At 49.0% G+C, this 22,139-nt stretch overlaps 2 protein-coding genes across 2 annotated transcripts; one reads left to right on the top strand and one right to left on the bottom strand.

Annotated features, from left to right (window-relative positions):
- Window positions 1-4,611: 4,611 nt before the first annotated feature.
- Window positions 4,612-5,658, top strand: LOC101760333 (blue copper protein). Its single transcript, XM_004953926.3, has 2 exons — window positions 4,612-4,905; window positions 4,995-5,658. Exons 1-2 carry the CDS (start codon window positions 4,731-4,733, stop codon window positions 5,480-5,482), a joined length of 663 nt encoding a protein of 220 aa, XP_004953983.1. The 5' UTR covers window positions 4,612-4,730; the 3' UTR covers window positions 5,483-5,658.
- A 12,157-nt stretch (window positions 5,659-17,815) lies between these two features.
- Window positions 17,816-18,522, bottom strand: LOC101772480 (cyclin-dependent kinase inhibitor 1C). The gene has a single exon (XM_004955166.2). It carries the CDS (start codon window positions 18,408-18,410, stop codon window positions 18,006-18,008), a length of 405 nt encoding a protein of 134 aa, XP_004955223.1. The 5' UTR covers window positions 18,411-18,522; the 3' UTR covers window positions 17,816-18,005.
- Between the last annotated feature and the right edge of the window lie 3,617 nt (window positions 18,523-22,139).

Genomic DNA, 22,139 nt, shown 5'->3' with positions numbered 1-22,139 from the left:
GATTGATACTGAGATGAAGCCTGAGGACAAGGAGGAGATGCAGTACATGTTGCGTTGGGCGGCAGAGAACAAGGAGAGGATGGAGAAGAGGCTCAGAGAGGAGGCTGCAGAGAAGGAGCACAAGGAAGAGGAGGAAAGAAGGCATCTTGCTGCGGAGAGGGAGGAGAGGGAGAGGAAGCTTGAGCGTGCACACCGAGCGAAAGCAGCGATCGAGGAGAACCCCGATGCCCTGAGGAAGGGAAAGTGGTATCATTGTACTCAGTAGACTCTGTTATTGGCTAGTACTCCGTTATGTGCGGTTGGACCTTTCGTTGTGTGTCCATGATTTATTCATGGATAATGTTGTGTACTGTTGGACCTTTCATTATGTTGTGCTTAGGTCATGTACTCCATTATTTGCCGCACAATTTTCATTCGAACTGATCGATTATTTTAATTGTATGCTTTTAATTCTTAATTGAGAAATGTTTAGACTTGTATAGTGAACGCAGGCGAACAATGAAAAACATTTAACTTCTTATCTAGATAGAGCAGTTCTCGCACATAAAGATAATCGTACACATCATAATCCTACAAATGATAAAAAATAACAAGTCGTAATCAAGTTATTTGTTTCCACCCGCATTACTCTGCACATCTTCTTCCGCTTCAACTTCATCACCTCTGACTTGTTCTTCAATATGAGTGCTAGGTCCACCTTTCATGAAAAATTGGACATACCATATGATTGGTAAATCTCTTCTCGTGCAACCATTTATGTAAGTCCGATAGTTCGGAGTTCCTTCAAGCGGAACCAACTCCCAAAAGTTTATATCGGGCCGTCTTTTCACTACAACCCTCACAGACATATCCGCTTGATCTCTATCAACACCTAAGTCCTTACAAAGCCACTTGCATATGCCCCCCAAGTTCTCTCTCTTCCTCTTGGAACACACTTGGTAAAACAGGGAAATCCACTCAAATCAATCCCTTCTGGACCATATCTAACCTCCCCGGCCCATAGTACACTTGAATATTTACACTATCCGACATGCCTGGCAACATACATGAAACGGGCAGTCCAAATTAATCTCAGCACTATGTAACATAAGTTAACTACAATAACGACCTCAATTGAACAAACAAACAACTATGTAACACTAAACCAAGCTTACTAACTAACTTTATCATAGGCATGCACCACAACAAATAAATCTAATAATATTACCAAAAAACTATATTGTAATACCTAACCAAAAATCATAATTTACTAACTACATTTTACACAGTGATTTACCAGAACACACAAATCTAATATTGTTACCGAAAAACTATATTCGAATACCTAACCAAAAAATCATAATTTACTAACTAGGTTTAGTCATTTATCAAAATAAACAAATCTAATATTGTTACCTAAAAACTACAATATAATACCTAACCAAAATATCAGAATTTGCTAACTACATTTATCATAGCCATTTACCATAACAAATAAAAATCTAATAATGCTGACTCTATTTTACTATATAAGCTAAATCAGTTATACTAACTAAGCTACATTTTCCTATATCTAAATACAGCTAAAAGTTTCTAAGTATAGATCTAGATCCACTATTATTTCTAAATCTAGATCTACTAATATTTCTAAATCTCAGATCCACTAATATTTCTAAATCTAGATCTAAACTAAACTAAACTATACTATACTATACAATACTATACTTAACTAAACTACAAGATTAAAAAGATTTACCTGAGAAAGACGGAAGAAATTACTTCCCTCTTCCCCCTCCTCCTCCTCCTCTCTTCCCTCCTCCTCCTCCTCCTTTCTTTCTTTTTTTTCTTCCCTCCTCCTCTCCTCTCTTTCTTTTTTTTCTTCCCTCCTTTCCTCTCTCTTCTCTACCTCACGCTGCCTAGCGCTCGCTCTGGTGCGGGGGAAGGGGAGGGGCGCGGGCGGCTTTTGTAGGGGGCGACTGTCGCCGGCCCAGGCGGCGGAAAGGGCGTTATCGCCGGCTGAGGCGGCGGTAAGGGCCTTACCGCCACATGGGCTGGCGACAGTGCCTCGAATCACGCGCAGCAGTTACGGCGCTTGTTGACCGTTGGGCGGGAGGGCCTTACCGCCGGCTGAGGCAGCAGTAGGACCTTATCGCCGGCTCAGCCGGCGGCAATAGCCTAGATTTGCAACTCTATTTTTATGATGATACGTCCTCATCGTAACTTACTATTTGACTCTTATGGAATAGAGTACCGGTATTTTACCGGAATCCATACATAAACCGTATTCGTTTATTGTTAGAGAATTCGAACCGTAGACCTTCTCAGTAAAACAGACCAGTGCATTTCCCCGTCTGATTTGGAATAAATATATGAAAGTAAGTGGAGTTTGAAAAGGGAACGGAATGGTCAAACCGGAACTTTTTTTTCATCCGACTATATATTTATGCAAAATTAAAAAAAATTAAAAAATAAAAAAAATTCCCTGCTCCGTCTGCAGGGGGAGGACGTCCGGAGGAGCGGCAACCACTGACCACTGTATGAGGTCGTATTGAAGCGCACGCTCACCGGCCGGTCGACCAACACCTTCTAGTCAACTACTGCGCCATCACGGGCGCAGGTCTCTCGGGGCCCTTTCGTCCCATTGAGGTTTTGAGCTACGACAGTAGCAGAGTTCTTTTGGTTAGTCGGACCAAAGCAGCACACCACTAGACCAACAGGGTTACAGCTTACCTGGGTTAAGTACTCGAGTTGCTTGACCGTAGTGGCCAAAACCTGGGCTTCGGTGCCTTCCTTTAACCATAAAACCAGAAAGGAATCGGTGACTAGAAAATCGAGCGCTCCTCGTGGAGCCAAGAGGAGTACTAGCGAGGTATGCTTTACACTTGAAAGCAGGGAAGCCAAACACGAACATGCAGTACTCAATTGAGCGCTATATAAACACCGAGTGATTCGTTTGGATATTTAATTCGGTAAGCCGCCGCACAAAAGCAACCGACAGAAAATCAGGAACAAACTTTACAGTTTACAGGCACCTTTGGGGGTTGACTGATCCAACCAAGGATGCAGCAGAGCCCTCACACAGGCCTTAAATTCAGGTGTTCGTCGTGCTCTCTCCAGTCTGAACTGATGAAACCGATCAAAAGAAAAGGGAGGACGGAAAGTATGGACTGAAAAAGAAGCCTAGGAGGAGCTTTGTGCTGAACTGCAGAATCTCTATTCCTGCACCTGTAACATCTCGGTAGATCGTGTCATCCGGAATGAAAGAAAGCTGATGCGCGTGTAAATCATAGCATAGATTTTGGTGCTTCAATTTAGAGAGCTCGTACAATCAGGTTGCATTTAGAGTACGAAAGTACAGTCATGGTTTGTCCTCTTTGGTGATCCTGAGTCCAACCTAATCAGTCCATGCCCGGTAACCAGACGACCGGTTTTCGAGATTGCATCAGCCCATCAGTACCCTGTTTGATAGCCGTTAAAAAACCCTGGACCAGCACATCACTGCGACTGCAGCAAATACTTCCATTTTCCCTTCTAATCGGGGTCTAATCGCACTGTCCTTCACCTAACAACCAAGCGATGTTTAGGTCAGGTCATGCTGATCAATGACGGAAAGCATATACACTATTTCTTAGTATCAGTTAACTGCTCATTGATTGGTGTAGGTTCAAATTGAAGCATTTCTCAAGTCCTCTGTCATGAACATGGAAAATATGTAAGGTCTTGCCATCCTGCAACGTCCTCGATCGACATGCAACTATGCAAGTGTGGAGTCATTGTCAAAAGGTTAGGTAGCTTAACCCATCCGATCTCCATGTGAAGAGGAAAAATCAGATGCCACACCGCCGGCACCGGATACAATCAGATTCACTTCACTTTGGCCGATTATCATATGAAAAGATATCGCACCTAAAAGACCAAATAGCCTCAAAGCTATAAAGGTGTCTTCGATGCATATCTCCCTCAGCCCGCGAATCTGTAAATAAAATAGGTGGAGTTTCATCCGAGCCACCCGTTTAAGATCCGATGTTCTAGAGGTTTTAAGAATCTGTGAACATAAAGATACTACGCAGCCTAGTGGAGTAAGATTTACTCAAAGCATTCAGTTAGGCCCCCTTTGGCACAGCTCATCCCAAAACGGCTTCACCGGTGAAGCCAAAGCCGGTGAAGCCAAAAAAACTGGCTTCACCCGGCTTCTAGTTCATTTTAGTCCCGGCTTACAAACGGCTTCACGCTACAGTGTCTCGATTTGCGTGAAATAAGATGAAGCCAAAGCTGAAATAAACCCTCCTAAGCAGCAGAGAGAAATGTGTGTGAGATCATACAACAAAATCTATGAACTCCCAAATCTATGAACTCCCTGCTCGATGAGCAGACGACAAGATCCATGCTGACCCAAAGTCCTGTTGCTTATGATGCAAAACTTGTTCCTGAAACTTAATCATGAAATCTTGTCATCGGTTGGTGGCACAAAGAGCCAGAGCCTGAACAACAATCGCCGTCCTATTCATGCAGCGAAAGCGTTTCATTTCCTCATAGGTAAAGCGGCTCGTTATATTCCTTCCCACACAGCCGGTGAAAGCCTATTGGCCACCAACTCCGCGTTGCGATCGGCGCTGTTATATAGGGGCCATATTCCCGTCGTCTCTGCGTCGTCAGTTCCCAATTTCTCATTAGCTAGTGCGGCGCAACGCCATCCAAAGTAAAGCCAGCTGCTTTCGGAAACTCTTGTCTGATCAGCGGTGCTCAACCCAATGACTTCCTGCTGGGTCTCTCGGTTGCCTCTGGCAGTTCTGCTGCTCGTGGCCACCTGCTCCTCCACGGCTGCTGCCTCCTCCTACACCGTCGGCGATGGCTCCGGCTGGACCACCGGCGTCGACTACACCTCATGGACCGCCTCCAAAACCTTCAAAGTCGGTGACAGCCTCGGTATGTATAATTGTACACGCGCTCTCATACTTGGCGCATGTATGCATGCTAGCTAGACGGCTCACGAGTCTGTGTTTGATCGGTGGCAGTGTTCAACTACGCGAAAGGGTTGCACACGGTGGTGGAGGTGAGCGCGGCGGAGTACATGGCGTGCACGGCGGCGAATCCGCTGGGATCCGACAGCAGCGGCGCGACCACGGTGCCCCTCAAGACGCCCGGCACCCACTACTTCGTGTGCAGCATCACGGGCCACTGCGGCGCCGGGATGAAGCTCGCCGTGACCGTCGGCGGCTCCTCCTCCCCCGCCTCGCCGACCCCGACGACGACGCCGAGGACGTCCCCAACCCCTACCACGCCCTACACGACGCCGATGCCGACGACCCCGACCACCACCACGCCGACGCCGTACACGACGCCGACGACCCCAACGTGCTCTGGAGGTGGCGGGGGAGGCACCACCGCAACCCCGGGCACGACGCCGTTCATGTCGTACCCCAGCGCGGCCGGCCTCGGTTCGGCGTCGTTGGCCGGGTTTGGCCTGGTTTGTTGTATGATGTTCCAGCTAGTGCTGCTCTAGACACAAGGGCCATGACCGACCAGGATGGAGGCAGTGCTAGATATAGCTAAGCTAGGTCATGTCTCCGGTGACGTGCTACTGATGTGCTCGTTCTTTGTTACGGATGTCCCCTTGGATGAAGGAAACTGGTTTCGGCTCTGACTCGCGGTGCTGTCACTTTCGTTGAGCCAGTTGAATTGTCTTGAAACCAACACCAACAGTGTGCCTACTATGCACGGCTATGCGTACCTATACGGCCAGTGAAGGCCCATGAGCCGAACAAAATCTTTTATTGACAAAGCATATTTTTTCGGATAGAATTAAACTCACCTGTCACCATATTGATCGTCACCGCTCACCAAGCGAAACAAGTTCACAGCTGTTGCAATTTTTTTAAAATGTTTTACAAAAGAAAAAATATCTGAATATTCAGAAAGTGCCACAAAATACATTTCAAGCGCATATGCATGCGAGATGTAGTGTTTGGATTTTGGAATAGCGAAGCCCACATGAGAGGTCTTAATTTAGACCGTTGGAAGAAGTGTATTACCTGCCCTATCCAAACAGACGGGCCAGAGCTTTCGGTGGGGTACAAAGATAAATAAAAATTGATCTTCAACATGAAGAGCTACGTAGTAGTGGTGGAGCTTCTGTTTCTGTTGTTGAAAAGCTCGATCTCATTTTCGCAGTGGCGCCTAAGAGAGGATATGGTGTTCCAGTTGCTTCGGGTGCGAATATTTTTTATTTTTATATTTTTTTACGATTTTGCAGAAATAAATAGTTGATCAAAAAATTTGCAGAAATGGATCTATGCCGCCGGTTGAAGCGGCGGTATCGCCGCTACAGCCAGTTGAAACGATGGTAGGAGGGCTTGACTGATGCGCGACCTCCTACCGCCGTTTGAAACGGCTGTAGCCTGTCACCACCATTTCGTACGGCGGTATTTGGGCTACTGCCGTTCGAACGGCAGCAGGCTCCAAGGGCCTATTTTAGCCGGGTTTATTTGATGTTGGATGCTATAGCCGGTTGAAATGGTTATAGCTGTTGAACCGGATATAACTCTGTTTTAGTAGTTATTTTTCGTGTAATTTTATATGATATTTTTAAAAGTGAAATATGCCCCTTTTTTGTTTTTGTCACTTGGAAAACAGGTCAAGCCCTTGTTGCACTTAGCTTTCAATTCACGTACGAACACCACATGAGTGAAAGCATTAACCAACTTCGTTAAGCACGATTTTGCACTCAAGAAAGATGCTAATTACTCGTGCCATGTAGATGATTAGCACTAATAAAATGCCTAAGCACTAGAGGTGTTACACTGGCCCAGCCTAGTATTTTTGCATTGTTTTAATGAACTGCCTATAACTCTGTTTTAATTTTTATTAGTTATGTTTCGTGTAATTTTGTCTGATATTTTTAAAAGTGAAATATGTAGTTTCATTGCAATATGTAACTTCGTAATTTGAGAGAGGTAGAGTGATTGAACGAAATAATTGAAAATGATTTAACTCCTTGCCATTAGATACATAGCTGTTTGCAGCGAGATTACAACAGATACAAACAAAATACGTGCAGAACATACGAACAAGAACGGCTCCATGGTGAACAAATAGTTATAGATTGCAGTGACATATGCGGCACGGATGCTATCCTAAACCAGTGTTGTTGCTAAACCTAGCATGCCTTAGGTAATTGAAATAGTCGGGGAAAGAGCCATGTCTACTTTCTAGTAGAACTAGCTCTGCGAGAGATGTGACGGCCCAGCTCCATAGTAGCCAGCACCCGCAGAGGATGGCGGAAACGGGGGTTGATCCTTGTTATGGTGGTAGGGGCACTTGTACCATGAATCGGTACAAATCAAATCACCTGCGATGTCGACCGCCCAAGGATTTGCATCAACTTCGGATTGAAGATTATCGACCTTATACTCGAGGTCAAAGATTTTGCTCTTGAGGTAGTGTATGTACTCCTGGGTTGGCTCAAGAAGTGGTGGATCGACCCACTTAGCATAGCGGCAGTTTCCTTCATCGAGATAAGTCTGAACGTGATGTTAGTTTATAGCACGAGAAGCTTAGGAAGAGTAATGAAGTAATGACTTGACTCACAAACCCATACGGACATCGAAAGAAATAACGGCTTCCATCACCGTAGCCATCATAGAGCTGGACGACACAAACCACGCCATGGTGACATATTGGCCACGCAATCCTGGCAGTCATCATAAGGCCTAAGGGAGTTTGGAGGGGCGTAGTTAGCCCTGTCCTCCAAAGGGAACTCGTCGAGGGGTGCCTCATACTCTGTTGGGCCAAAAGAACCTAGCCAAATGATGGTTGGAATAGGTGCACCCCCTCCTCTTCCCCTCCTCCCACGACCTCTCGCTCTTGCGGATGCCATAGTTCTTACTCATGCTCAGTAGCGTGGAAGGATATGGGATTCTTACTCGTGCTCAGTGGCGTGGAAGGAGAGGGGGGGTTCAATATAAGGAGTGCTGAGATGGAGATGCACTACAACCCCATGTGCTCAGTACCCCGTCGTGTTCAATCATCCTGAGGAATGGTACATATAGGCTTTGCAGGTGCAGGGATGTAGGTGTCAGTGTGGAGTCCTATCTGTCTGAGAAGGCTTCACGTTCAGGGTCCTTGCCGTTTATAGTGTAGGCTTTTTAGTAAGGGTTCACATCAACAGTGGAAACCATTCTTTTAGTACTGTACTAGCCGTAGAGAAGTGTAATGGGAATAGTGTGGAATTTCAGTACTCGAAGCAAGAAGATGAAATGTTATAACAGTACAAGCAACAGTACAATAGCATCCGAGGTGCCCAACATGACAAACCTAAAAGAGCACCTTCCCTACGATAAAATGCCTTAGGTAATGTAAATCAGTGGAGGATAAGTAACATTCTACTAGGTGAACCGGGGAAGTTTCCCCTTCCTCGCTGTTTTGGAGGAACATTCTGCCTCCTGCTTCTTCATCTTCTTCTGTCGTTTTTCTTCCTGGAGGAGCTGCGCCTGACGAGTTTCGAATTCTTCCTCCTACCATTTTAGTGCTACCTCTCGAGAACCTAACTGCTCATGCCCGTCTCTACAGTTGATCCTCCTTTCCCTTCAAACGGATTTGTTGTTGGCGAACACAACGTTCTTCCTCGAGACGAGCAGCATGTGCCGCGTCTCGAGCTGCTTCCATCCTTCCATAGTATTGGACTTTGGTCTCCAGCACCACTGGCCAAATGGGCACCCCCCTATAGCCCTAGCATCTATCCATTCCATGAATGTGCATACCTACATGTTCATTCGTTATTAGTTCAAGAAACTGGTACGTAGAAAATGTATGTAAAATGTTTATGAATGGATGAACTAACCTTGAAATTATCGTCAATGTCAGGACACTTGAAGTACCTACACCCATTCTTCCCCCTGGGTGTGTCATCCTCCCATACCTGCAACCACGCACGGAAGTCGCAGTGGCATTTGGGGCGCTCATTCCATGGTTTAACCCTATTTCGCTCCTCCCTCCACGACGACATTTCTTAGAGGGAGACGCAACCTCACTGCAAATGGTGGATTAAGGTTGGGTAGTGTTAGTAGTGCGTGTGAACGTTGCCTGAACATCCCATATATAGAATGCTACTGAGATGGTCCATGGACCATGTCCATAATGCCAAATGGAAAAGGACATGCATGGACATCATAGCCTACACTGGCTTAGCTATCAAAGTCCCTGCACCGGCCTACTTGGGAGAGGCGGGGCCCAACCTGGGTGAAGTGAGGTCTCGACCAGACGAGCCATCCACGACGCATGCGGCACTCAGCTTTGCCGTGGTCACTACTGAGGTAGGGTACGGCGGATTCCTCTGCACCCATCTTTGTCGTGCTCACCTTTGCTTCGCTGAGAGGATAGAGGAGAGGGTAAGCACGTCTGCTGTCATACTGAATAACCTATGAAGTACTCTACACTCTACCGAATCAGTAGCCTGGGCATCATTATTATACCCCACTGAGCACCTCCCTCGTCATAGAGTAATGCCCACTTTTTCTTCGGCTCGTGCTCAATCCACTGTGAGAAGCTCTTGATGGACCTTCCCCATCTTCACCTGACATTCAGACCATCGAGTTCCACGTCCTCCAGAGACACAGGGGGGTCGGCCTCGCTATTTACCGGCCTCTTACCTAGCTCTTCGAATTGTTTCTTTGTAAGCTCATCAAGTTTCTTCCATAGTATGTTGAATTTTCTCTCCTGATTCTAGGTACATAGCCGCTTGAATATTTTTATAAGGGTCTTGTTCTTGAATTGACTATGAAAGTTTGCTCCCATATGCCTCATGCACCACCTACTCTTCAAGTCTGGCCATATGGGCACCCTGAAACACTACACACTACCATTCTGTAAGTCTTCGAATGCTTGTAAAATGTTAGTGCCGACACCCTCCACATCCTTCACAATCATATGCTTCACCCTCTCTAGGAACCAATACTAACTATCTACAGACTCGTTCTCCACAAATGCGATTGCCAGTGGCAACACCTGATTGTTACCATCAGACCCAATAGCTGTCAAGATTGTGCCTTTATACCTTCCAGTTAGAAATGTACCATCAATGCAAATGACTGGGCAACATCGCTGAAAAGCCTCAATGCAAGGACCCAAGGTCAAGAATGACCGCTGCAGAACCTGTTTGCCTATAAACTGAGCACATGGATAGGCTTTCAGGTCGTCGTAACTTCCTGGGTTCCTCTGGCAAATAGTGTGCAATAGGAGAGAGAGGTTGTCATACGATGCTTCGTACGTACCCCACTTCATCTCTAACGCCTTCTGCTTTGCTCTATAAGCTTTGTGGTAGCTAATCTTGTACTTGAACTTCTCCTCTATGAAACAAACAATCGACTTCGCTCGAAGCTGGGATTCTCTACTATCTGAGGATACATGTATTAAGCAACAAAATCAGTAGTGAGGTTGCGGTTTGTTCCTTCCAATTCATCCAGCAAGCATTGGTGCTCAACCACTCTAATCACCTCCTAGTAATCCTTCCACTTTCCCTTGTATGCGTGCACCCTAAACGGGAAATTGCTTCTCACACAGTAGACACCATACACCGTCGGGTTGCTCTTCACCACCCTAAACTGCCGCTGCAAAGATATAGTGGATCATCGTTTCACAGTTGCCTCACCTCATCCCCACTATGGTACAAAGCACCCACGCAAACCTCATTCTCCTTGTACTCCCAAGGGATATTTTCTCCTACATTGACATGTAGGGCGGAATGGTCATAAGTTGACCAGTTCCGCGGGACAGGGTAAGCATCTTCCTCATCTGAAGAGTTATCCTCCATGGCACCATTGGCCTCTTATCCTTCCCTCTCCACCTGCTCAACTAACTGAGGGATGTCTTCCCCCTCATCAGCCTCCCCATTTGGCTCACGAGTTGCAATATCATCCTCTACATCTCCCTCTTCTGCCCCATCTTCATCATGTTCTTCATTTTTCCCATCAATACTCTCCACACCTTCCTCGGCTTCAACTTCAGCACCTCCCACTTCTTCTTCCACCTGACTGCTAGACCCAACCTTCGTGAACACTTGAACATACAATATTAGCGGTAAACCGCGCTTCGTGCAACCATTTACATAAGCCCGGTAGTTCTAGGTTCCTTCAAGCGGGATCAACTCCCAAAAGTTTATGTCAGGCTGTCTCCTCACTACAGCTCTAACAGACAGATTCACTTGATCTCTATCAAGATCGAAAGCCTTACAAAGCCACTTGCATATTGAACCCCAAGTCCTCTCTCTTGCTCTTGGTAAATACTTGCAGAACAACTGAAATCTACCCCTTCTGAACCATATCTAACCTCCCCCAGATCATAGAACACTTGGAAATATAAACTTTTCGACATGCTTGCCAATATACACGATACGAACAGTGAAAATTACTCTCAATAACTTAAATCAGTTAACTCCAACAACACCTACATTTCAATATACGATACATACATGTAATTCTATCATCGCCAGTAATAACCCTTTTAGAGTAATCCAAAATTACGAACTAATTCATTTCATTTTACTTGATCAATATACACAATACTACCATAGACAATTACTAAATATTACTACATTAATCTAACCCTAACAGCGGGTCAATATACGCGACAAGAAAAAAAATTCTAATTAAATCTAATAATTCTAACTACCCCTGAAACAACTACATTCTGAATACCTATACATAATATAACCCTAACATTGCAAATAATATTCATCTAAAATTAATCTACATAAATTAACAAACTAATTTTACTGTCAACTAAATACCTAAGCTAAATTCACTAAACTGACTAAGGTAACTAACCTACATTTTTCTATGTCTCAAATCCTACTAAACTAACTAATAGATCTATCTACTGCGAGCTAACCCAAATTAGAGGATTAGAAAAAATACCTCTAACGAAGCGAAGAACGGGTCTTCAATCTCCCCTTCCCTCCCCTCCTCCCTCTCTTCCTTTATTTCCCTTCTCCTCCCTCCCTTCTTCTCTCCCTTCCTCCCTTCTTCTCTCCCTCCCTCCCTTCCTCTTCTCTCGCACAAGCGCGCTCGCTCTGGCTTCTAGCTCGCTAGCGCTTGTGCAAATGAACAGGCTGGGGCGGCCACCGGCGGAACAGCATCGTCCCCGCACCGCTCGTTTCTGTATGCGGCCCGCCGGATGGGAGGGCGGTAAGGTAGCTACCACCTGGTGAAACGGCGGTAGCTTCTCTTACCGCCGGTTGAGAAAGCGGTAGCCTTTTACCGCTGTTTCAAGCGACGGCATAGTTCTATTTCTGCAAATTTTTCGTTCCACTATTTATTTGTGCAAAATTGTAAAAAAACATAAAAATAAAAAAATTTCTTCGGGTGCTCCCGTGCAACTGGGCTCTAGCTTGGTTGGCTAGCTCATTGTAAATGGGCTCCAGTTGCAATGGGCTCTAACCTGGTTAGCTAGCTCATTGTAGAGTGGAGCTAGCAAACCATGGTTCGAATCCCCATTTGCACAGATATTAAGTCATCAAATATGGCCGGGGACTGGACCCCATAGTCGTTTTCGGGTGCTCCCGTATACCTGAGCATAGATGCACAATGGACGTCGTAGTGCATCCAATGGATGCAAAAGCTCGGGTGCACAGGAGCAGTCGAAGCAGCTGGAACACCAGACCACCTCACTTTTTAGAAAACTTGTAAACGCAGAATCCCTTGAGGATTTAAACGCTTTGAATCTAGCCAGAACTCTTCTTACAGAAAACCTTTCGGCCTATCAGAGTGACTCCCGGCCTACTGGGCTAGCGCTCATTCTGATGGGCCGTGACAAAAATTGGGCTAACTCTTGTGTGCTAGCTGCTATTCGAGCTCGGCTTGTTTGGTCTGGTTTGCTGTGTGATATTCCAGCCAGCGCTGCTCTAGACACGAGGGCCATGATCAACCAGGATGGAGGCAGTGCTCTTATATTGCGCAAGGTCATGTCTCCGGTAACGTGCTGCTGATGTGTTTGTTCGAGCTGAGGTCCCCTTGGATGAAGGAAACTGGTTTCGGCTCTGAATCGCGGTGCTGTCACTTCGGCTCCTAATTTCTGTTTCAGCATCTTCTCCTAATTTCTGTCCAAGTCCTAGGCGAAAAGGGGTGCTTCTGTTCCTGTTGTTGAAAAGCTTGGTGCTCATTTGCGCAGTGGCGCTTTTATCTTGCTATATCAAACTATCGTATGCGGCTCCAGTCTTAGCATAAAACTTGTAAACGCAGAAGCCACGGAGGGAGGATGTGCCTGGATATAGAAAACCTTTCGGCCTCTTGGCTAACAAATTGGGTCAACTCTGATGGGCTGTGACACAAATTGGGCCAACTCTTGTGCTGGCTATTCGAGCTCGGCTCGTTTCCTAGTTCCAGCTTTTCCTCGGCTCGGCTGATGGCTCGGCTTGATTAGTCGGCTGAGGCAACTAACGGTCACCGTCGTCTCGTCCGTTACACGGCCGTCCGAGTCCCTTACTCCTCCAGATCTCCTGTGGCGTGGTCCGTGGTATACTGGTAGTGGCACTGGCGAGAAGTTGGAGAGCATAAATGGGAGAGCTGAGCTCTCAGTTACATACAACCTGCTAGTTTTCAGTGCTCCAGAGTCACCAAAAAGGACATGAACAATGAACAAATCTGCTTACAACGTGACCAGAGTCATCAAATGAGACGTCCCAAACAAAGATGAACACTTACTGCAAAAAACAAACAAACCCGCAACAAAATCAAATAACAGCAACAGCGTTTCATATACTCCGCCTGTCCGTCACCCTCTCATTTTTCTTTTTTGCGCCGTCATGCTCTTCCTTTAAATCTGGATTCCGGAGCCGGTACGTGAAGCGGCGAAACTTTTGGCCTCCCGAGTAAATGCGACAGACGGCCCTGCACGCCGGTGCGCGCTTTCTTTGCTTCTGTGGACGACCGCTCGCTCCCCACTAATTACTAACCTCGCTTCCCGTTCCACTTCGTCCTCTAAATAGTTGTGTAACTCCAATAGTTGAAGCCCCCTTCGCTCACGCAAATCTTGCTTCGTTCTGATAATCATCCATGGCAAGATATCCCCGTGACGGCTGGCTCGAGAGGAATTGCTAGAGAAGGCCAACGCCGTCAAACTCAAGGACAGCAATGTCGTCGCCGCCGCAAGATCGTCGTCCATGAAAGAGGTGCGTGCGGAGTGCGGACCTTCATCGGACTTTTCAAGTTTTCATACAAGCAATCACGCACGCAGCACGGCGCCGCTGCAGGAAGACCGCACGGCGTCCATGGATAAGGTGATGTCGGCGGAGGACACTGTCTTCACCGTGCTCTCCTTCGTCCCCGCCGACGCGCTCCTGCGCTTCAAGGACCCTGCCTTCGGCCGGTTCCATGCTGCCCGCGCGGCGCCGCTCCACGGCTTCTTCGCCCCGGCGACGCTCCCCGGCGTCCAACGACAACGACGACGCGCGCGTGGTAGAAGGCGTATCTGGACCTCCGACAACGATGCTCGCGCGTGGAAGAAAGCATATCTGGCATGCCTGGCACGCCACAGGGGGGCATACCACGAGTTCATGCCTGTTCGCGGCAAGGGCGCCACGCCGCCTTCGGTCACCCGCGTCCTGGCGAGGCAGTTCGTTGCCGCGGACTGCACGCGCGGACTGGTGCTCTTCTCGCTCGGCAAGGCGGATCGATCACTAGTCTTCCTGGTCGACAACCCCGCCACCTGCCAGTGGGTTTTGGTCCCGACGCTCGACCCGTGGCCGTACCTTCCCGGAACGGTCTGGCGGACCTCGCTGGTATACGGTCCGGCGGCGTCGGGCCACTTCAAGATCGTCCTCGCCGGGACGCGCGAGCTGATGCAATCCGGCCGCGTCGACAGCTGGTGCTTCCACGTGTTCTCGTCCGAGACCTTCGCGTGGAAAACCCTGCCGGACGTCTCCCGATACGACGAAAGCGACCCGACGACCCGGTTCATCACCACATGCAACGTCGGAGGTGGCTCCGTCGCCTGGAAGTTCGACGCCGGCGACGACGACCGAGTGATGTTGTACAACGTCGCCAGCGGCGCTCTCCAGGAGGTGGCCCTGCCCCCGATGCCTGCGCCCATTCCCTCGAGGTTCCCCGACGGCACCCCGTCGATCTGGGGATTCCTCTCGGTCGACGGGTGCCTCCAGTAATTAAGTGCACTTCTCCGTTGGCTATACCAAGGTGTGGGCTCTGCCGGATCGGCGCCCGCGCTCGTCGTCGCCGAAGTGGGTTCTCCGGCACCACGTCGAGAGGACTTTCCGGGTGGTGGAGCGCCGTCACGACTGCGAACGCTACGTTCCGCTGCTCGGAGCGGTGGCCTTCTTCGAGGAGCCGGGCGCTACGATCATGTTCGACATGGAAAGATTGTGGTGCATGGCTCTCCCCCCGCGGCACCCCTGCTTGCCTGTGCACTGGCAATGGCTTCTTCGACGTCGTGCAGTACAGGAGCACGCTGGCGCCGTTGCTCGGCGGCCCCGTCGTCACCGCGATTGGTGCGCTCTCTAAACTGCTCAGGGACATTTGATAAATAATTTCAGCCAGCAGCTGCACTTGTTGATCAACAACGCAAGTATGCTATCAAGCAAAATGCCGACGACTCTTATGATGTTGCCGATTACTACTTATTTCACTTCACTTATTTGCCTATAGCACATTGCATTTGTGGTAGAGTACATTTCAGAGATACTCGCAATCTGCCGTGCGTTCATCTGGACTGGCGGATCCCAGTGCAATAGGGGCCAATGCAAGGCCGCTTGGGAAATGGTCTACTGGAACAAGCTCCATGGTGGTCTAGGCGTTAAAGGTCTAGCCATCCAGAACCGGAGACTCTTGTTCAAGTTACTGGTGAAGCTTCACCTTCCCCCTACAACCAACTGGCAAAGATGGTTCTAGCAATTTTATGGCCGTGCAGCTGATTGTGATTTGGGCGATTCCCATCATCTGGACACACCAATTTGGATTGCTTTGCTTAAGCTCATACCGGAATTCAGGCAATGCACCAAGTGCATTTTGGTGATGGTGCAAACTGCTGGTTTTGGTTTGATCACCCACTTGGTCCGTGACCCTTAGCTGAGCTCTTCCCTGCACCCCTCTTATTGCTAACGGCCCAACGTATCGGTTGCCTCCGTCTGGCTTGGTAATCAATGGGAGTTCTTCCTCCACCCGCGCCTTTCTGCGGTTGTAGAAGCGGAGCTCCATCTCCTGCAAGAGGCACTCTCTAGTGCACAACCTGTTCCTGGTACGGTGGATCGGCGAGGGATGGGTGCTGCCATGCAGCCATTCTCCTCCGCACGGTTTTATGCGTGGCATATGGAACGACGACCTGTCAACAACTTCGGTGCCTTCATCTGGCACAACACTGTCGCCCGCACTGTAAGCACTTCATTTGGCTCGTGCACCACCATCGGCTTCCTTCGGCTGCCCTTCTACACCATCGGAACATCATTGAGTCGCCCACCTGTGCCTTTTGGGGTGCTCATGAGGATTAACATCACCTCCTGCGCTGTCCCACGGCCGTCAGGGTTTGGCACGCCATTGGGTGGGTTGCCGCGCCACACCTATTCTCCTACCGTGACCTCTAGACCCTCAACATTCTGTCGGATAGCATGGCACTAGCTGTGCGATCAGCCATCATCACCGCTGTGCTATGGAATGTTTGGAAAACTCGTGATGCCCTAGTGTTCAATGGCCTCCACATCACTGCTTTGGCAACGGTTTGCAATGTGGTCTTCGCCTTTGGGCTTACCGGTGCAAGTCTCATGTTGACTCCTTCCTCCTAATGTGGTCTCAAAATATTATAACAATAGATTAGTCTTGCCTTTCTCTCATACTCTTCTTTCACAAATCATGTAAGCACCAACCTTACTTATCATTATAATTGTTTAGGCCGGCTTCTTGCCTGCCGTAGTCCAAAAAAAAAGCATTTCAGAGATACTAGCTGAGAATCTCTAGCTTTCAGCGGATTTGACCAACAGAAGGACTCTTAACAACTTTGGTCGTATATAGCTGATCAAGCTGCCTTCTTTTTCTTTGAAATATTAGCAAACTAACTTTTGAGTATCACGCTGCATGCTTCCTACTACAGTATTAACCAACGTTGAGGATGACGAAACGCTCGCTTTGCCCCGCAACGCCTGGAATGGCTGGAATTGACCAGTAGCGCAAAACAAAGAACAGCTAGGAGGCGTGCACCGCGACGGCAGCGACAGCCGCTGCCAGGGCGACGAGGCTTGCGGAGCCGGCTGCAGGTGCCGCGCCGCTCTTTGGCGGCATGCTCGGTTCGGGGGCGGGAGCAGGTCCAGCCACCCCTCACAGCGGCGAGCTGACGTGGTGGTGGGGAGACTGGGCGCTGGCCTTGGGGGCGGCAGCGTTCATCGTTTGCGGTTCCAGTCAGCAGAAAACTTGTTAATGCAGACGCCATGGAGGATTTAAACGCTTTGAAATGCTGAATGTGCCTAGAACTCTTCTTGTGCAGAAAACCTTTGGGCTAGCGCTTCAGTCAGACAGAGTCGTTAGGCCTCTTGGGCTAGCGCTCGCTCTGATGGGCCGTGGCACAAATTGGGCCGACTCTTGTGCTAGCTATCCGAGCTCGGCTCGCTTTCTAACTGAAGCCGAGCTTGAATAGAGCCTAGATTGAGCTGAGTTCTAGCTGCTCGTCGAGCCAAGCTTTTCCTCAGCCAAGCCTGGGCCAGCGGCTTCCGTTAGCCGGCCGTCGTCTGACGGTCTGAGGCCCCGCCGTCTCCGGTGCCGTGGAGGCTGCGGCTGCGGTTAAGGACATATCGGCTGAATTTCCGCAAAATTCCGTGAATTCCAATACTTTTCAGGAAAAAAAAAACTATCACGCACAACACTGAACAGATTTCGTTTCAAACAAAAACAATGAACCGATCTGCTTACAGCGGGATCAGGTCACCAAAATCAAACGAGACGTCCAAAACAAAGATGGACGCTTATTACGAACAGCGAACAAATCCGCAGCAAAACAAAGAACAGCAACAGCCAACAGCGTCCGCCACCCTCTCAAATTTAGAAGCCGCGCACCGCGACGGCAGCGAAAGCCGCTGCCAGGGCGACGAGGCTTGCGGAGCCGGCTGCAGGTGCCGCGGCGCTCTTTGGCGGCATGCTCGGTCCGGGCGCGGGAGCAGGCCCGGCCACCGGGGCCCCTGACGGCGGCGAGCTGGCGTGGTGGTGCGGAGACGGGGCGCTGGCCTTGGGGGCGGCAGCATTCTTCGTCGGAGCAGGGGCCGGGGCCATCTTGGCGGGCGCGGGCGCGGGGGTGGGAGCCATGGTCGGGGCAGCCTTGGGTAGCAGGTTCGCTGGCGCCGAGGCGGGGGCGCCGTCGGGGCTAGGCGACGGCGCCGTGGCGGCGAAGGCGACCGCTGCCAGGACGGCGAAGAGGATGGCAGAGAGAGCGGAGCGTGAGGCCGACATTGTCGCCGCAAATTGCCGGTCGCTGTGACGGGCGGAGGCGGCTGGTGGAGTTGTCGTCGCTGGTCTGTCTGTGCCTTGAGCTTGCTTGCCGCCTTCTCTGCGGGGTTCGAGGGTGGCGAGTTGTGCAATATGTAGTGCACTAGTGCTCGGAAACGAATAAGAGGAAGCAACGAAGCCTACAACTCTTTTGCTGCAGAAAATAATTGCAGGGAAGCTGGAATGGGAGTGGGAAGCACGGCCTGAACTGTGTTATGTGTTACAGATAGAATTATATTAGGCTGACACCTCAGTACGTGTTCTGGATAGGATTAAGACTCATTTTTGACATTTGCCATCTTGATTAGGGAAATGGCATGCTACTAATCGCGATTTAGCTTTCGAGACCTTGTTGTGTGCATTTTAAAGTGCAAAACGTGAATACCACACAGCACTACAGCAGGAAATGTGTGTGCTAGACTTCGTGCTAGTCGTCATCAGGAAATGGAGATGGCCCAGCTTGCTGTTTGTTGGGTCAAATGGCCTTGCAATAAGATTTTTTTTTATATTTTTTATTTTAGTATTTTGAAAAAATGTATGGTCAAAAAAAAATTGCAAATCTATACCTAGCTACCTACCGCCGGTTGAATCGGCGGTAACTTCCTACTTATGGGTCAGTACACTTTCAAAAAATCATAACTAATTCATATGAACTCAGATGGAGATAAACTTTATATGAAAATTGTAGATCTCGACGAGATATATAAATTTTTGGTTCAAACTTTTTTCATTTGGTATCATCTTGGTGCTCAAATAATCAACACAAGTTTCAGATCTAAAATTCAAATTTTAGATCTGAAATTGGGCAACACACATTCAAAAAATCATAACTAATTCATATGAACTTGGATGGAGATAAACTTTATATGAAATTTGTAGATATCGATGAGATTTACAACTTTGTAGTTCAAACTGTTTTCATTTAGTGCTATCTTTGTGCTCAAATCGACACAAATTCCATATCTAAGAATTTTTGTCGATTATTTGAGCACCAATATGACACCAATGAAAAAAGTTTGAACTAAAAAGTTGTAGATCTTGCTACAATTTTCATATAAGGTTTATCTCCATCCGAGTTCATATAAATTAGTTATGATTTTTTGAAAGTATACTGCCCAGAGGGAGGAAGTTACCTTTGCAATTTTTTTGTTAGGCCATATATTTTTGCAAAATACTAAAATAAAAAATAAAAAAAATCTTGCAATAACGCGCGTCGTGATGTGACCATATCAGCCCAAGTAAGAAGGTGAGGTATCGGCCCAAAATGGAGCGGCAGTGGCATCTATTTGTGCTTGCATGCATGACGTTCATTTGCAATGGGCAAATGGCCCAAACCTTGTAGACGTCGGTGCTTTTTCGTCGTAGGCTGCGGTGCTCTGGCGCGTTCCACATGTAAACAGCAATCTGGGCCAGTGATCCGCGTCCAACCAAGCAAGTCAGGACAGGACAGCATGCTTTCGGTTCTCAGCCACAACCACCTCTTGCTTACAGTTACAGGTCACTTCAAAACCTCAGGAGCTTGCCAAGTTCAAGTTGCATCAGCACGTACAGCACGGAGAGAATCTGACTGCTTGGCGGTGACTCCGTGTTCCGTTGAAAGGCCTATCTGAACCCTCCACCGAAAACCTACGCAGCGCGGCGGTGCCGGTGCTAGTCCGGCGCATTATTGGCGAGGGGCCGAGGGTCCCGTGGAAACAGCTAACTAGATTCTGACATGACGCCGTACGAGAATCCCAGGCGGTGCCAAATCAGATCGCGCCGCCACGGCGACACCGACGCGGCGGCGTCGCCCGAGACAAAAGCATACATAGCTGAAACAGAACCCGCCAGCGCGGAGACCGACCTGGCGGTGGCGGTTTCAGACCTGGGCGCGTCCACGTCTCGACTCGACCGACGACGAGGAGGAGGCGTCACCCATGTGCCGATGCGCCGTGCGCGCAAAGACAACGGAGGGAGCACGGAAGCGCCGTGCCCTGGCCGCTCTGCCGCCGCCCGCCCGCCGTCCCCCGGGGCTCGGGGACCGCGCAGCGCGCACCGGGCACGTGCCCCCCGCCCCCCGCGCGCGGGCGGCGGCGGCCGGTTGCGCGCGTCGCGTGCACGGCGGTGACCGGTGAGGCGCACAAAACCGACCACGGCGTTAAATAAAAACGTCTTGTCCTCGTGGATCCCGCTGGCCGGAAACCAAAGGCCAAAACTACTCGAAATCGCGTCGCGCTGTTGCCGACTTGCGTGTGAATTGCCGGGGTTCGTTCTGCGCACGGGCGCACGGCACACCCACGTCTAGTGTCAAAATTGTATTCGCCTGCTCTATTTGAAAGTTCGAACAAAGTTTCATGGAAATCGTAGCGAAGGTAGTATCGTCCACCATGCAGACCTGCTTGCCGGCGAAACCATACCTGGAAGTTTCATCGCTCGTCAGACCAGCCTACGACCCATGAACTTTCCCTAATATCGCTCGTCAACAGTAGGGGGGAGATCTTCCAAACAGAGACGGAAAATTTTGACCAGCTGCGGTCCGCGGAGCTCTCGGACTCGGTCTCGCGCGGACAGACAAAAGCTAGCGAAGCGAGGGCCTCATCTTCCGCAGCCGTAGAACCAGGAGGCCGTCGTCAACCGGTCAATCCCATCTTGGCTTGGCATGTTGAAGTGGTTTCACTGACCTGGTTCGGACGGATTCTACAGAAAACATCAGAGCCCCCCTTCACGTGAGCACGTACGACTGGACGCACTCCAGCCGTTTTCGCGGCTGCTTCGTAACCTAATCCTCCTCTGTCGGCCTATGCCGCTGGCCCGCCTGACCGAGATGGGATCTCTGTGTTATGCAGTGACGTAAGACGCATGTCCGCTTGGCGCTAGCACTGTGAAATACTAGTAAATTGAGTTCCTAGTTTCTACAAATCTTCAAAAGCAGTAAATGCAGATACTCCAACTTACAACAATTCATAGCGTAAAGTGGATGAGAGAGCTCCATGAACATAACTGGTTGATCACTTTTCCTTTCCTTTTTTTCCAGCAGTCCGGCAAGAGAGCTCCCAACTATATAAATACCAGTATTTGGTGGATAAAGTAGGAGAAATTAGAAAAATAGGGTTGGTCACCTTCATTTTTGTCCATTCCGTTGAGAGCAGTGTGTGTCCCATCGGCAGAGCACTGTCCCCGTCACCTCATCAACAGTTCCCAGTTCCCCGGCTTCCTGCCGGCAGGCGCACCAACACCAAAAAAGAAAAGTCTCTCATCTCTCACGGATGGCGCATCGCCTGACCCATCACCGCCACGAGTCAGAAGAAAGCAACACCAACAGTCCAGCACCATCGCCACCAGACGAGACTCGAGAGTATGAAGCGAAATTCCCTCGCCGTGGAGCTGACGAACCACCACGCATGTCATCCCAGATCCAGGATCGGAAGCTTCCAAAAAGATCCCTTTCCCAAAAGCGCCTCGAAAAGGGTTTGTGGGGGGGGGGGGGGGGGGGGGGGGGGGGGGAGCCGAGCCGAAGGGTTCAGACCCAGTTTCGCCTAATATAAATGCAAGCCCCCTGATAACATGCTTGGAGTGGCGACCACGATGAAAATTGAATGCTAATAAGAACCGTCACTCGCTAGGGTGCAGCGGAAATGAATACGGAATGTACTGGATATTCTATACCGTATGCGAGCCTCTCCAACGTAAAATACACGACATTTAAAAACTTCA

Source organism: Setaria italica, chromosome I (genome assembly GCF_000263155.2).
Source record: "Setaria italica strain Yugu1 chromosome I, Setaria_italica_v2.0, whole genome shotgun sequence".
Classification (NCBI taxonomy): Eukaryota; Viridiplantae; Streptophyta; class Magnoliopsida; order Poales; family Poaceae; genus Setaria; species Setaria italica.
Note: the sequence above shows the minus strand (reverse complement) of the source record. Positions and strands in the feature narration are given on the sequence as shown.

Coding starts and splice junctions, on each gene's coding strand:
- LOC101760333 (XM_004953926.3), top strand. CDS start 4,731: ATGACTTCCTGCTGGGTCTCTCGGTTGCCTCTGGCAGTTCTGCTGCTC. Junction 4,906..4,994: donor CAAAGTCGGTGACAGCCTCG/GTATGTATAATT, acceptor GATCGGTGGCAG/TGTTCAACTACGCGAAAGGG.
- LOC101772480 (XM_004955166.2), bottom strand. CDS start 18,410: ATGTCGGCCTCACGCTCCGCTCTCTCTGCCATCCTCTTCGCCGTCCTG.